General features: G+C 49.0%; 1 protein-coding gene across 1 annotated transcript; it reads right to left on the bottom strand.

Moving 5' to 3' along the window:
- Positions 1-6778: 6778 nt before the first annotated feature.
- On the bottom strand, positions 6779-15558 carry KCTD2 (potassium channel tetramerization domain containing 2). Its single transcript, XM_066200288.1, has 6 exons — positions 15261-15558; positions 13859-13967; positions 13238-13329; positions 12506-12601; positions 10622-10747; positions 6779-10158 (listed from the first exon to the last, which is right to left on the bottom strand). The coding sequence occupies exons 1-6, from the start codon at positions 15516-15518 to the stop codon at positions 10129-10131; spliced, it is 711 nt and encodes a 236-aa protein (XP_066056385.1). The 5' UTR covers positions 15519-15558; the 3' UTR covers positions 6779-10128.
- Between the last annotated feature and the right edge of the window lie 41 nt (positions 15559-15599).

Raw genomic sequence — 15599 nt, 5'->3', positions numbered from 1 at the left:
GTTGGGAATAAGATTGGAGTTCCCAGCAATAGCCACACCTGGCTGCCTACAGCAAACAGTGTGCTTTTGTTGGGAGCAGGTGAACAGTGCAAAGGTGCTTCTCTCTACCAACCTGTGGAGCAGCTGAGGACATGTGAGTGCCTTGGATGGGACAGAGGGAAGAACTTCCTGTTTTAGTCTTTCTGTCCAACCACTCTCTGGCAGTCACTGTCTGCCTTGGTAAGTTAATCCTCTCCTGTTCACGTCTGAATGTTGTTCTTCCAGTGATCCCCAAGACACCAGCATTCAAACCTTGGATTTCCCTAGCTGTTGTTGAGCAGCCCTGGTAGCTGTTGTTTATGGCAGCAGACCAGGAGTGTTCACGCAGTGACTCTCCCTTCTTCTTCTGTGCCTCAGTTTCCCTCAGCTCCAATGGGGGACTAACAGCTGCTGGCATGAGGGCTCCTGGCTGCTCCCTGCAAGAACAGGGAGCCCTTTATGCCAAGAGACACAAGGGTCTGGGGAATTTATGTAGCTCACCTCAAAGGAAGAGGTTTGTATTTCACAAATTCAGGTTTATGCTATGCAAATAATGATATTTATAGTCTTCAGTAAGAGCTTGTAGCTGGTGGCTCCTCTGCAGGGGGATGAGCAGCCCACTTCTTTTCTAGAGCCACTGAGGAGGGAGACCCAGTCACATGGTCCAGCAGGGAAGTCAGGAGTGTGGCTGGGGGGAGGCAGAACCACTGCCCAAAGCAATGGGGCTTGGAGTAGTGTTTAGAGACTGGACAATGCCTGCAGCTTGAAAGCAGGAATGGGGATGGAGAAGAAGGTTTCTCGCACCTTCCTGCCATCAAGCTCCGCCTTGGCATGTGCTGCACACATATTTCATGAATGTGTAAAATAAACTGCATGTACAGAAGCAAGATATTTACTGTAAACTGAGCGGGGTGGTAAACTGCCTTTTGGGGCAACTCAGTGTTTGTTGAGGGTAGGAAAGCCAAGCAGTTGTCTTGGTAAATACCTTTATATGTGACTTTTTAAGTACCTTTTCATCCTGATACCATGGCTTGCTTTGCCATTCTCTCCCATGTAGCTTATATTAAATCCCAGCTGACTTTTCGAAGGTCACCCAGTGAGGTGACAGCAGAGAATGCAGATTTAGCCCTGGTTAAAGCATCAGCCCAAGTGGTGCAGCCTGGCCCAGCACTGCGGGCTTGTTTCTGCTGGATGTCACTTGTCAGCAGTTGGTCGCAGCCCTCAGGAGACAGGCTGTGCCTGGGGCATGGTGGAGGTGGCTGCAAGTCCCCTGCTTTCTCCCTGTCCTTACCAGCACATTACAGCTTGGTAAACCAGCCTTGTGCTCAGGAGCCTCAGCAGCAGCTTTGGGGTTTAAAAACATGCTTTAGTGGTGGCCTCGGCAGTGCTGGGTTGACAGTTGGACTCAATAATCTTAAAGGTATTTTCCAACCCAAATGGTTCTGCGATTCTTTGTGTCTGGAAACCAAAGTGCAAACGCCTCAGAGCTTGCAAATCACATTTGAGAAAGACCAGTTGAATTCGTTCCAGAGATCCAGATTAGCAAATCTTCTGGCAGATTGATTCTTGCAGAGGAAGTGTGGGGAGTTGTTTGGTTTTGGGTTTTGTTTTTTGTCTAAAGCAGGGGAAATGAAGTGAAATTTCAGCTATGGGATTGCAGAGTGCTTTGTGGCAGGGAGCTGTTCCTGCACCAGGTTCAGTCACAAATTAAACTCTTGTTCTGATCCATCCCAACAGAAACTGAGATCTCAGAGCACCTGAAAACAGGTTCCTGAGGCTGGGACAGGATCTGAACAACCCTGACAAAACCCCTTCAGACCAGCTTTGCTAGTACTGCGAAAAAGGTGCTGTGCCAAGGATGGAGGAAGTGCTGGTTTATCTTGAATTTCTCAAGCAGTTCCCATAGCATCACTCCCCCATCCACTCTCTGCAAAAGGGATCAGGGTCCTGCTTGCACTAATTGGTCTTAATTAGCCCGACCAGCCTCACCTGTGTCCTCTTCCCACCCCTCCATCCTGTTTGTTCCCCAGTTGCATTTAAGTCCAGATCCTTGCACGGATTGCTTTTTGCTCAGTTTCACCGCTGCTTTCTGCTCTCCTGGGTTGACTTTGGGTCTGCCTGGCTGCTTTGTACTCATTAATCACTGACAATGTGGGTAGAAGACCAGGTGAGAAATCCCCCTTTTGGGACTAGGTTTAATGGCTATTAGCCAGTGCTGGGAATAACATGGCTTAGCCTGGACATGGGAAATGGGAGCTGAGGAGATAGCCGGCACCAAGAGCATGCACTGACAGCTCCCATTTGCCTGCAGGAATTCAGCAAGATGTGGCTTGTCCCTGCTCTTTATCCCAGTGGTAGATCTCTGGCTGGTGGGTGACTGCAGATGGTTTGTGGACATGCTGGCCCTTGCCCTCCTGACTGCCACCATCCCCCCTGGTCCCCAGCTGTCCCTGTGCTTTGTGTACAAGGTGTGGTGCCAAGAAGGGCAGCGTTCCCTGAGGCAATGGGGATCTGGAGACGAGTCTGAGGAAGACACTGCATAAACTCACGCTGAAGGTGGCTCTGGCTCATGCTGTGCGACACCCTAACCTGCCACACTGCCCCAGCCTGCCCTGGGAGTGGACAGGGAGAGGGACCAATGGTGGCATGGAGTATCTGAGCAGATGGAGGTCCTTGCTAGGAACCTGGCTGAGGTTACTGAGGATATCTGGAAGCTACTGGCATTTTTCTTCCAGCAACTGCCTGCATTTGGGAAGATGAGGAGGGGAGGATGTTCCTGGGAAAATGAGGCTTTTCAGGAACTGAAGTTACTTTGTCGTTAGCTGTAGGAAAACTCCTGCAGTAGGTGAGGGTGTGGCAGAGGAAGGGGGAACTGGGATCTGATGCAGCTGTGGGTACAGTCTAACCCTGCTGCTGGGCATCTCTTTCATGGATTGACATTTTGATCCTGAGCAGTGGCTGAGGGTTTCCTCTAACAAGGTTTTAATTATCATTCAAATGGGCTTTTATTAATAAGGAATAAGGGACTCGGTCAGAATAGGATCAAGAGAAGTGTTTCCTTTTGGCTGACTGCTGGATCCATGGAGCAGGTGGAGGAGGTTGTGGGGGGTTGAAGGTGCTCAGCCAGAAATTTTGGAGCGTGGTTTTTAGGAAGCCAGCTGGTTTTTGGGCTCCAGCTATTCAGCTTTGGCTCTTTAGCTCTCAGCAGATGCTCTGCCATCCCAGCCAGGCCCTGGTCAGATCTCCTGTCCAAGGAAGGTGTCCTGCTCTGAGGAAAATATAGATGATGCTTAGAGGTCACAACAGAGTAGGAGAGAAGATCCAGCAACTCCGTGCTGACACTGAGGCTCCTCCTGCCCATACCCAGAGGGATAACGATGCTCAGTTTTGTGATGTCTGGAAAAGGAAAGGCAGGAACTCTTTATCCCAGTGGGAAGTGCAGGTCCCTGTGTACCTTATAGTCATATTGTTGAGGGGGCCAGGGGTATGGAAACAGCAAAATGTGGCCTTGAGCCTTTGTTTCATGGGCAATTCCCCTTTGGTTTGGCAAATATGACCCTCTCCTTCTTACTTTTTACACGTTTCTTTGTATTAAAATTTTAGATAAAAACAGACTGGAACATTAGGTTGAGGATGACCATTTATTAAGTGTTTTCTATCCCTTTAGTGTCTAATCTGCCTGCTTTTCTAAGACATCTTGAACTCAGTGCCCAGGTTAAAGGCCTGTGTCCTTGCTTGGTTGCCCAAATGGTTTTCCTCATTTTTAGACACTGTCGTTTGAATTCATCAGGTTCACTGGTGCATGTTTTCCTGGCTGTGGTAAAGGACCTGCTGCGCAGATGGCCCTGAGCTCAAGGATATACTTGGTGGCACACAGACCAGTGGAATTCTCAGCTCTCTGATGAAAATTGAGGACTCTGTGCACTTCAGACTGCTGATGGGCTTGGCTCAGACTCTCATCTGCTGAAATCTGGGGAACATCTAGGAGGGATGGAGGCCTCTACTTGGAAATATTACCAGGTCAAATATCTTTTTAGATAAGCCTTTGCTCATCTGTTACACCACAATCTGAAGGTAATCACTAGGGCATTGCAACACTCTTTACTGTTTGGAGTAACCAAGGTGTTTCTCCAGCGTGGAAAGCAAGAGGATATGTGGCCGTTAGTTACTCATGTGAAAGTTGTAAACTTTCAATAACTGTCTCAAAATCAGATCTAGGTGGAAGGACATGGCCAAGGTCCTTGTTTCCCAAACAAGTTAGTAAGCTGAATTGAAAATACCTGCAGGCTTCCTGTCTGCAGGCAGATCTGACTTGATTACTTTGTTCCGGGTGAGGGTGGGCGGGTAGGTGACGAATTGACCTTCGGCTGTGTGTGGGAGCCTGAGGCAGTGCAGAAAAGCGTGCGGAGAGGTTGTGCAAGATGCACGTATGGCTGTGGCAGGACCTCTGCACCACTGCGTTTCACCCTCCCACGTGTGCAGAGGGGAAATGCAGCCTCAGTTTCCACTGCATTTTGCTGGAGCACTAGGCCAAGCAGTTGGATGTTGATAGGTGCCTGACACTGCTAAAACCCTTTCCTACCTTTAATGTCAATTACTGTTCCTCTTTGTCCACAGACACAAGCAGGGAACCCAGAAAAACAAATTAATTAATTGTGTTCTAAGAAAACTGTCATGGGCAAGGGGAGCTGCCAGCTGGGGTGACTAATGGGAGTGTTGTGGGAAGGTGAGCAACAGCCCAGGGAACCTGGTGGGCCCTGGACACAGCCTGGGGGACAAGAGGGAGCCTGAGCCTCTCTTTCCAGAGGAGGATGTAAAATTGCTCCTTTTATGTGCTTTCCAATGCAGAAAAGTCTGATGAGGGAGTTTTCTGCCACAGCTTAGTGCATGCACTGCCTACTGACTTTGGCTGTCAGAAAATCTGTGATGTTTCGTCACTCATCTTTCCCCTAAGCACCTGGCAAAGCTGCCTTGAGAATTTTTACCCCCTAGCTGTCTCTGGGGCTAGGAGGGACCAAATCCTGCTATGGGCAGTTATGAAATCCCTTGGGTGTTTTTGTCACCTCCTGCCTTGGTGGTGGCACAGCCCCATGGACAGAGCCCCTCACTCACAGGAGCTGCGTGTCCCTGGGGATGTGCCTTCACTGGGTATCCCACATCTTCTTGGGGGAACAGTGTTTGGAGGCAGCCTGGGGTGCTCTGATCAGCCCAGACCAGGGTTTGGGAGGGCCGTAACCCTCTGCCACAAACCATCCACCCTTTTCCTTCTGCTGCTGCAGCAGCTCTAGTGCAGACTGTGTTTGGCAATGGGGAGAGCTGAGCTTTGGGCTCCTGGCAGCAGCAGGACTGGCACATTTAGAGCTGATGTACAGGGTTGATTTTTATTTTGGGTAAGTTTACACACGCTGCCGATCCTGCACAACCTCTCATCGCTTGGTAATGCTGAGGCATCACCTGTTTCCTGCAGCAAGTAAAGAAATTAATTATTAAAGGAGTTAATGGGTTTCACAGCCTTGGATGGGAAAGTGAGGCATGGTGCAAAGACCTGGCAGCTCCAGCTTGTGGTTTCTGTAGGAACCACTGAGTAATGCTTGTGTCTCCTGCGTGGTGACATGGCACTCTGTTAGAGGAGCCACCTGCCTGCCAGGCTTGGAGCTGGTTAAAGGTCCTGCACAGGCTTTTCCAGCTTATGCAGCCTTATAGGACAGCCCTAAGGTGGGGTAGCAGGGAGGTCATGGCATTATGTAAATGCTGACTCTAACCTGAGTTTCTGCTGACAGGCCCTCCCCGGTGAACGAATACGTGTGTGGTGTCAAGCAGTGCCAACCCTGTGGTTGCCACCTCTGCTCAAGACTCTGCTAGCACTTGAAATGTGGCAAATTCACAAATTAAGCTGGGCAAATTCACTGTCAGTGCAGACCAGCAGTCAGGTCTGGGATAGAGAAATGTGTCAAGAGGTTTGAAAATACTGTCTTAACTCATGGTGTGTGGTGACTTGGCTCAGCCATGGTTTCTTGTCAGCTCCCTGTGTGGGGAGAGTCTCATCCTCTTCCACTGTGCTGGTGTTAAACCCTGGTTTGGGGATGTGTCAGCCCATCCCTGCTCTGTGGTTTTGAGGTCCTGTGGCAGTGAGGATGGAGATGGGCAGCCTTCAGACTACCCACAGGAGGGAACAGCCACTTGTAATCAAGAGTAGGATTAAATCAATCCAAGACTTCCCATTCTTCACTTGTCTCCTTGCTCTTCCTTTTCACTGTGTTGGGCCTGAATTGCCCGTGTCATTTAACTTCTGGCAGTGCCAAAGCTGAAACGGTCAGACCCTTCCTCCATGTGGTCCAGTGTTGAGTAGGGGCTTAGCAAATGACAGCTGAAAAAAAAAATCCTCTTTCTGTTTTAGCTACTCACATTTAGTGGTTGTAATAATGTTCTACCTGCTTGTGGTTATCAGTGGAAATTGTTAGGATAAATGTGGAATTTGAGATTATTTTATAGATGAAAACATCAGAAACAAGCTTCAGTTGTACCTTTATCCCTGAAAGCAGACCAGGAAGACTCCAGAATCTCCTCAGATTCTCCTTTTGGCAAATGATTATTAGAAGAGAACTGAAGCCAGAATGTGCAAATCTGCACATTTCTTCCCCCATAATGCAGTATCTGTGTGCTGAAGGCAAAGCAGCAGGCTGCAGACTGCTCTTCAAACTTTTCAAACCCATTTCAGAATCTTTATTGGGGGAAAAAAAAATAATCACAGCATCTCAACTGTTATTCAAACACATTTAATAAACAAAGAGAAACAGTAGCAAAGGGCACTGACACGTGACAAACTGTACAAAACCTCCGGGTAGAAGCCCACGGCCTGGCTGCTCCGGCCCCTGCCCCGCAGCCAACCAGGCCCCCTTTGCCTCAGCCCACTCAGTCACCCCTGAGAAAAATCAGTTTTTAAAAATGTGCAGAAACAAAGACACTTCAAGAGGTTATTTCCAGTCTTGCCATAATGGAACAATTTAGGCCACTGGGAAAGTTTTTTAAAAAAACCAAAGTGTCGTACGCTCCATTCCCAGGATTAATGCTTTAAAGTGAACCTTCCCAAGAGGCATAAGCACTCTTGGACAGCCAGTAGATCTACCCCTGCTCTCCTACTCTACTCACCACAACATGCTACACTTTTTTAGAGTGAACGGGACAAATTTCATCCTAATTCAACGCTAATTTTGCTATAGTTGTGACTGAGTGAAAGGCAATGGAAGGAAAAGCCCTGTTTGAGCACAGAAGGGATTCAAGTGATGCATAATGCTGACACCAGCCCCGTCTCAGGGTAAAGGTGACCTAGCACACTCAGGAAAGGAGAAATCCTTCACTAGGAATGTAGCTGCTCTGGATGGACTTAATGCCTGGTCCTAAATATCACCGAAAAACTTGAGCATCCCCTACCAGTGATTGGTTTTCTATCATCAACTTGTTCTGCTGAACTTCCAAGGACCCTGCAATGGAACCCAAAGAGTCCATGGTCCCCTGGCACCTCCTCACTGCCAAAAGCAGGGCAGAGAAGGGAAAACCAAGATGCAACTCTGATCTTTCTTGTGCTCATCAGTTAAGCAGCTGTGCCATTCACCTGCTAATGGTCACTTTTAGGCTATCTGTGGCTCAGAGGGGAGAGCAATGGCATCACTGCATCAGGCAACCTTCCAGTGGGCTTTACCACATGTGGCATTTTTGGTGACACAAAAAAGCCAGGGAAGTGTTTGTTATTCCTATCTACTTGAGCTGTACTGGACAGGAAGTCTCTCTCTGCAGCCAGCGTTGCTTTGAGCTCCACGGTTTAACGAGGTGCTCAGCTGGCATCAATGTGACAAACACAGCCTGACCAGTCCCTGTTGCCTTTAGTTTGGTATTTCTTGACCAGATCCCAAAAACTCCCTCCTCTGAGGAAGGGGAATAAGACAAATCAGAGCGTTAAAGGGCTTTTCAGGCTGCTAACTTGCATACATGTGCTTCTTGATTTCTTAGCTGTGAGCACAGACAGTGGCAGAGGCTACAGGATACGGACAGAGGAGGGAGATCTGTACACATCACAGTGTTGTTCAGGCCCAGCCAAGGTGTGCAGTCTGATCACACCAACACCAGCTCACCACCGTGTTATAAACAGGGCAGATGGAGGGAAACAGAGCTGGGTTTTTCAGTGTGATGGAAAGCCAGCTGTGATTCAACAGCCTGTCACTGACACAACGTGAATTCAAAGACATTTGGCACAGTCTGTTGTTACCAGGACTAATCTAGCACAGACAGTTAATCAGTTTGTATTGAGAATGAGGCAAAGGCTCCACCGGAGGAGGGACACTGGCAAAGCAGGATGTGGGACAGGCAAGAGGACGTGCAGAAGGACTGGAGAGAGGCAGAGCACAGCAGTGCCCCTCAGTGTCTTTGCTGCACATCTTGGTTGCTCAGCTGGTTGCTGGACTGTTGGTAGGACCCTCTCAGCAACAAGTGGTTAAGATGGAAAACCTGCCTAATTCTGTGTCAAAACTTTCAGGAGAACATGGGTAGCTGAAGCCCTCCAGGTGAGGAATTTTCTGGTAGCTTATTAAGAAACATCTGCTCTGAGCTTGTCAATGTCTGAATTCCAGCATCTCTGAAGCTTTGCTGTAATGTCAGTTTGGGACTTGACTGAAAATGACCCAAGTGCTAGGACACTTGGGCCACAAAGAACAAAGCCAGGATGAAAGGGGAAAAACATGCAGCAAATTCCTATGAAATTCCATTTACCAGACTAGGAGGGACATGCCCTTGGATAGGGGTAGCACAGAATAACAGAGGGGAACCAGTGACTGCAGTTTGGCTAAGATTAGAATTCAAGAGAGGCACAAACAAACATTTTGCACATCCATCCAAGGCATTCCAAAAAAAACCCAAAAAACAACCCAAAAAAAAGAAGGAAAGAAAAGTCACAAAAGTTGACACATCACTTTGGACAAGAAACATTACAATAGTTTGGCAACTTTTCACCAAACCCCCCCACCCCAGCTCTGTGATGTCCCTCTGTAATTTGAGGTGATCTCTTAAAGGTGGGGACATGAGAGGGCTGCAGGTAAATCACTGCATGTAAATAGGGGATCTCCTCCCCACAGGATCTCGTGGGGTCAGACAAACCTACCTGCTTGGTACAGTACAAAAGAAATTCTGCCTGAAGCCCTCCCTGGTGAGAGGGAAGGAGACAGAGCCCACGCTGCTGGAGACAAACAAGGCAAAGCTAAACTTGGCAGCAGCAAGTCCCTAAACCTTGTGACTTTGCACCAGGCTAAGATATGGCCATGGCAGGGTAGATGGAGGGGAAGATGTCACCACTCTTCCTCTGTGGAGAAGTGTAAAGGACAGGACTATCACTCTATTACTATTTTGGGTGAACACAGGCCTCTTTGTTTATGCATGCAAAGTAATGGGCTTTGGAAAATACCAGGAGCCCACGTGTAATAGTGTTACCAGCAAGACCTGCGTCAGATGGATACACAACTCCCCTCCCATCAGATCTAAACTCAGCTCTTAGGAATTGAACAAGGAACAAATACAAAGCAAGGATGGAAAAGTTTGTGTGGGTTTTTTAGGAGTGGTTGTTTTGTTCCTCCTTTTAAAGCCCTGTTCTTCAGATTTGGGGGAGAAGGGGGGAGCACCGCAAGGTCCCTGCACTTTCCTGGTGGCAGACCTGGGTGCAAGAAATGGCACAGCTCAAATATGGACCTTCCCACCCACAGCAGCCTGGGGAAGGTGGGATTGATGACAAGGGCCCGAGGACCTGAGCAACCCCCACAAAGGCTCCGACTGGGAATCCGGCCCAGCCATTGTCGGAAGAATTCAATACAGCGCTGGCCAAGAAAATAAAACAAATACTTGTGGAAAGGACTATCCAGCTGGAAGAGTCTTTTCCTTCCTCGGTTTCCAGGGTAAAAGAGAAGCCTTTGGTTATGACCAGAATTATTTGCCATTGGCAGGACAGGCTTGGCTTTGCTTTGCATTAGCTTGGTTATTGTACAAGGGCTGGGTTGCTCTGCGGAGAGATGCTCTGCCCAGCTGGACTGCCCTGTGACATCTGGGAGTTTAATGGAGTGGACACTTGAATTACATCCGGGATCCTCGCTCCTGAAGAATCTGAAACAGAAGAGGCCTTCTGTGAAAACCTCAGACAAGTTTAAATGCAAAAGTTCCTGTTAGAGTCCTTGTTTTTTGCAGAGAAAGGAAACACTGACTAATGTGAGAGCAGCTTGCAGACTTTTACACCACCACAACGACTGATAGGCTGGTAAAGGGTGAGGGAGCCCCTTCTCTAGAAATCCTGCTCAGCAGCTTGCCAGGAGGTAAAGGTGTTGCCTTTTGTTTCTGTTCTGGGGAAAGAAAAAAAGTGGATTCATAGAATGGTTTGGTTTGGAAGGGACCTTAAAGCTTATCTTGTTCAACTCCTCTGCCATGGGCAAGGACACCTTCCACTAGACCAGGCTGCTCAGAGCCCCATCCAACCTGGCATTGAACCACAGAACTATTGCAGCAGCTTGGTGCAGGAAAAGTGTTTCTTTCTAGGGGAATTCAAACTGATAAATCTGAGCAGGTGCCTTACCTTGGCCTTCTCGCTTGGCTCCTTGACAATGCCATTGGTAGAATTGTTGAGCTCCCTGGACACAACACAGAGGAATTCTGCCTGGTCTTCATTCCCGTAGTTATAGGAAGATCCAATGCTGATCAGCTGTGCAACAGGAGACAGCCAAGGTAACTATCAACAAGTCTTGATTTTATTCCTGCAGTTGCTGTGAGACAGGACTGTCCCAGGAGATCTGCTCAGGACAAAGTGGCCCCTGCAGCCTCCTCTGTGTGTGTGTGTGTGTGTGTGTGTGTGTGTGTGTGTGTAAGGCAGGGACACATCAGAGCTCCACAGCTCTCTAGTGGCACCTGGAGCCCCGGGAAGGAATTCCAGCTTGAAACTAATGCTGAATACATCATTACAACATAGCCCAGTTTCTGAGGGTGGAAAAAGGGAAAACAGATTGTGCAATATATAATAACCAGTTCACTCAGACATGGGCAGGCATTGCAAATTGCCTGGTCCTTGCTGAACTCAGCTCTCAACCTGCCTTGTGACTGATGTGGAAATGGGAATTCTTTACCCCAGGCAGATGTGGGATTAACTGGGGACATGTGGCAAACAGACACCATCCTTTATGTGGATGCTGCCAAGATGGAGTCTGGTATCTGTGTAAATGGGATTATATTCTATTACTGTTGTGCTGAGGGGGTCTGGACTCAGGCCAAGGAATCCCATCTGTCTCATTCATCATTATTACATTAAAAGGACATCCTGGAGTGCAGAGCTAATTTGTCATTTACAACTCAGTTCTGCTTTCCAGAAAATAAATCCAAGTCATGTGAAGAAAGCCTTGTGACTCTAACCAACTGTGGGTATCCAGGAATCTTTAATGTGCAGCGTGCACCTAAACTTCCACATCCTAATAGATTTTAGAAGAGCCAGCTCCATATTTATAGATTATGGATTTGAGAAGTAAGATTGGGAAAGATCTAAGGATGCAGGTGCCCATGAAAGGCACTGCCTGTAGCCTTAAGGTTTTGGGGCTGTAGGTATGGAGGTGTGAAAAGCAGATTCTGTAAAGTGTTGGACAGCAAAACCTGGGTGTTGGAGAACTGCATTTCCATGGAGCAGTGAGTGGTTCTTGGTCACAAGATTTCACCATTTCCTCACAAGGGCAGGTTTTTGGCCGCCTTTCTACTCTGAGATAGTTTTCAGGCATTACAGAACAGGTCCATAGGAACAACTGATGGGAAGTGCTGTTCCTAATGTTCTGCTTCACGTCAGCGCATTTCCCACAGCATCCACTTGTACTGGAGCTGGGCTAAATGGGAAGACACTGCTCTAATCCAAAGAGCCTACTCTATAATTTCTTAATACAACACACCAGCCAGCTGGCTCCAGTTCTCCCTCCTGAGATATAAGAGAACTGTGTTTGATTCCAGAAACCAAACCTGGAACTAATGCCATATGCAAGTGCAGTGACACCCAGCCCTGGAACCAGCTGCATTGCAAAGACATCTGCAGGAAGTTCTCATGTCACTCAGTGCCTCTTTAGCAAATGCAGCAGTCATGGCTTTGAGGTTCCAAGAAAGTTCTGCTCTGTCTTTTCATGGCTCTGGTAATTTTCCTGGATAGAACTGTTATACTGTGGCCTGGTGTATGTGATGAAATGCAGGAGAAAGGAAGAACTGCTCTGGGATTTGACAAGGAGACAAGAACTCCTGGGAGAAAATGAAATCTCTGTGGCAGCTTGAGTGACTTCTGCTCTCCCCTGTCAGTAACTGGACACAAGTAGATTGCTGCTCAGATCAGGCTGCTTATTCAGAAGAGCAGAGCAGTGTGAAGTGCAACTCAACAGGCAACTCTGCTTACTCCATATCTAGTTTTCAAAGGAATTCTGCCATTTTTTGGTATTTGTACCTGTTCAAATTTCCATCCATCAGACATGGTGGACACCATCTGTGTGAGCTCTTCCTCTTGGCACTGCAGCACTCTGTACACGTGTTTCACAGGTCCCTGGAGCACAGAGAACAATTGCTGTAGTTTAGTAATTGCTTTAACAGTATCACTCTAGAAAATTAATAAGGCACTCCTGCTCTTGTCTTAGGAAGTCAGAGCCCCACAGGCTTTTTTATCCCACTGATTCCAAAAGAGAACCATATGCCTGGCACTCTTCTCTTAAAAGCTTTTTAGGTGTCTAAGCTACAGTGAAAGCAAAACTCCTTTAGCTTTCACAGCCATTTGCTGCTTTTTGAAAACGTTTCTGGAATTCGATCTGCTGGGTGAGCTGATATCAGCTGAGCATCAACAGGAAAAATGTCATAGAGAGACAAAGGGAAGAAATGGTTTAGAGAAGGAAGAGTTGGAGCTGTTCTTTACCACAGCAGTACGTTTTTCTTTATAACCACCTATTTCTGCTCCTGGCCCCTCTCCTGTGAGTGTCCCTTGCCTTCCCTACAGGGCTGAGATGACTCAGTGGTCTGTGTGCTATAAAGCCACAATGGAGACTCTTTCCTAGCCGTGCCCTGCATCCACCTAACAGCATTTATTCCCCTGTCACTGCTGAAGCACAGAAGTGCCACTGCAGGGGCCTGCAGCCATGCTTGTCCCCCTGTGCCCCAGAAGTGACTGTGTAACCCAGAGGTGCATTACTTGGGAGGTTCTGTTCTCGTTGTCCCGGATCCGCTCCTTCACCAGCCGCACCAGGGACGCGATGTTGTAAAACTCAGCCTCTTCCAGCACCCCTGAAAGCACAAAGTCTGTCACTGTGCGCAGGGCAGGATGGAGATGATTCTGTCACAAGGATGCAACACCTGCTCCTGACTCCAAATGTCAGAATGCCAAATGTGACGCCCACCTCCTGCTCCCAGGCTAGGAGAAAACGCCTGACTAGCCTGTCACCTCCTTTTGTGACTTCAGAGGATCTTTGAGAAAGATTGTTCTCCTGTCGCTGGGATTATCAGAAATCTCATGGTACAAAGTATTTCCTCACCCAGCCCCATCAAGGGAAGCCCTCAGAGCTGCCTGTTGGGGGAGAACCAGGTCTGTGAGGGGCAAATGGGCTGTAAGAGCCCTTGGCTCAGCAGAACAGCGACGGGCTGTGCTGAGAGCTGCAGCCTCTCCTCTTGTGAAGACACAGAATGTGATGACTTAATCCCCACTAATGAGCAATTAACAGTGCTGACAGCACTCCTGGGAAACCAGTCTTTGCTGAGGGCTGCAGGATGTGCTATCAAACAGCACTTCCAGCCTTGCCTGGTATTTTTCTCTCACCTTCCTCTGCAAGCTCCTTGTTGATGATGAGCTTCCCGTGCCGGAGGTAGTTCAGAATGGGCCCGAAGTACGTGGGGTCTCTGTCAATGAGATAGGCCCCTGTCTCATCCTGACAACACAACGGGAGAAATCATTTCAATCTCACACAGTAAATCAAACAGTTTCTCTCTGAGAACCTGGATTCAGTTGCCTGTGGGAGGTGTACAAATGATGCTGCATTTAAACCATTTTTCTTTTTCAGTCTCTGACTAGAAACGTTGCAGCCCAGTAATGCTGGCAGATGTCTCACATGAAGCACTTTCTACACACAGTTAATGGACCTGGAGAAAAAAGCTGGGCTTAGGAAGGTTTATTTTCACTGCAGTAAGAACCAAATCCTGGCAGCTGTGTTCTGGCTAAGCCTATTCTCCAGACTAGTTTAACTAGGAGGCTCTGGAGGAAAATGGGATCTCCAGTTCTAGCTAAGGGCACCTGACAAAACAGTTCCTTTTTTCCCCCTCTCCACTACTGCAAACACACATTGCAATGCTCCAGCCATGTGTCCAGCAATACAACAACTACTGGCATTAAATAACAAACAACTGACAGCCAAAAGCATCTTGAGCAGCTCTGAAGCATTGACAAGCCCTCTGCAGAACTCTCACATCCCTCTCTTACTGACTTTAAAGTGTCGTTTCTCCTGCCAATCGACTCTAAAGCAATAAGAAACTGTGCAAACCCACTCTGAAATATCTCATCTCACTGATGCTGCTGGCTGGTATTTTGATCACAATCAGGATTTATCTTGTGATTAAACTCTGAATGGAGCAGCAACAGACTCGACTGGTTCTGGCTGAGCCACTCACAACACATTTACACCACCTTGGGCAGCTGATCCCATGGAAAACCTGCAATTGCCAGAATAATTGTTTGCAAAATCCTTACAATAGACAGCAGTGACTTCAAAGCTGTCCAACCACGCAAGGAATGTGCACCATGATCTTTTATGAGAGTGAAGTGAAATATATTAAAAAAACCAAAACAACAACAAACATGCTCAGGGCGAGAAACTGTAACATTCCTGGTTTTAGGAGTTTCTTTCCCCGCTGTAACTGCTGTGGGAAGGTGGGCGGCTCCTCGAGCGGAGCCCATGGCAGGCGGAGGATCAGAACCCGTTCGGGTGTCACAGGCACGAGGGCACAGCCAAGTCCCGTCCCTGGGGATGCCACCACCGCCCTGACCGCGGGACGAGCCCACGATGTGTCAGTGACGTGCCGCAGAACCGGGGGAGACGGGCCATGCCCAGCCCGGGGCCGCGCAGGACGCTCGGGGACAGCGGCAGCCGGGGTGTCCCCCCGCCCGGGGACAAGTCTGGGCCCCGGTGACACCAGAGAGGGGCTGTCCCGCTCTGTGGGGGGCTCACCTTGTCGGAGCCGAGCTCGGGCCCGTCCTGGCAGCACAGGCGGCACAGGAAGGACTTGGGCTCCCGGCACAGCGTCTGTCGGGTGCTCACGAAGTACGTGCCGCCCACGTTCAGCCGCACCCACTTGGAGGCGGCGGCGGGCGGGGACGGCGCCCCGGCGGAGCCCGCCGTCGCTCCGGCCGCGCGGGGGCTGGGCGGCCCCGGTGCCCCGCCGGGGCCCGGGCTGGGTGTGCGGCCCCTCGGCGGCCCCTCGGCCATTGCAGAGCCTCAGCGCCCGCCCGCCGCCATCGCCGCCCGCGCCGCTTCCGCCCCGCGCCGCTTCCGGGGGTGATGACTTCC

This window comes from Chamaea fasciata, unplaced genomic scaffold (assembly GCF_029207755.1).
Source record: "Chamaea fasciata isolate MVZ Bird 193981 ecotype frontalis unplaced genomic scaffold, bChaFas1.0.hap1 SCAF_19, whole genome shotgun sequence".
NCBI classification, from domain to species: domain Eukaryota; kingdom Metazoa; phylum Chordata; class Aves; order Passeriformes; family Sylviidae; genus Chamaea; species Chamaea fasciata.
Note: the sequence above shows the minus strand (reverse complement) of the source record. Positions and strands in the feature narration are given on the sequence as shown.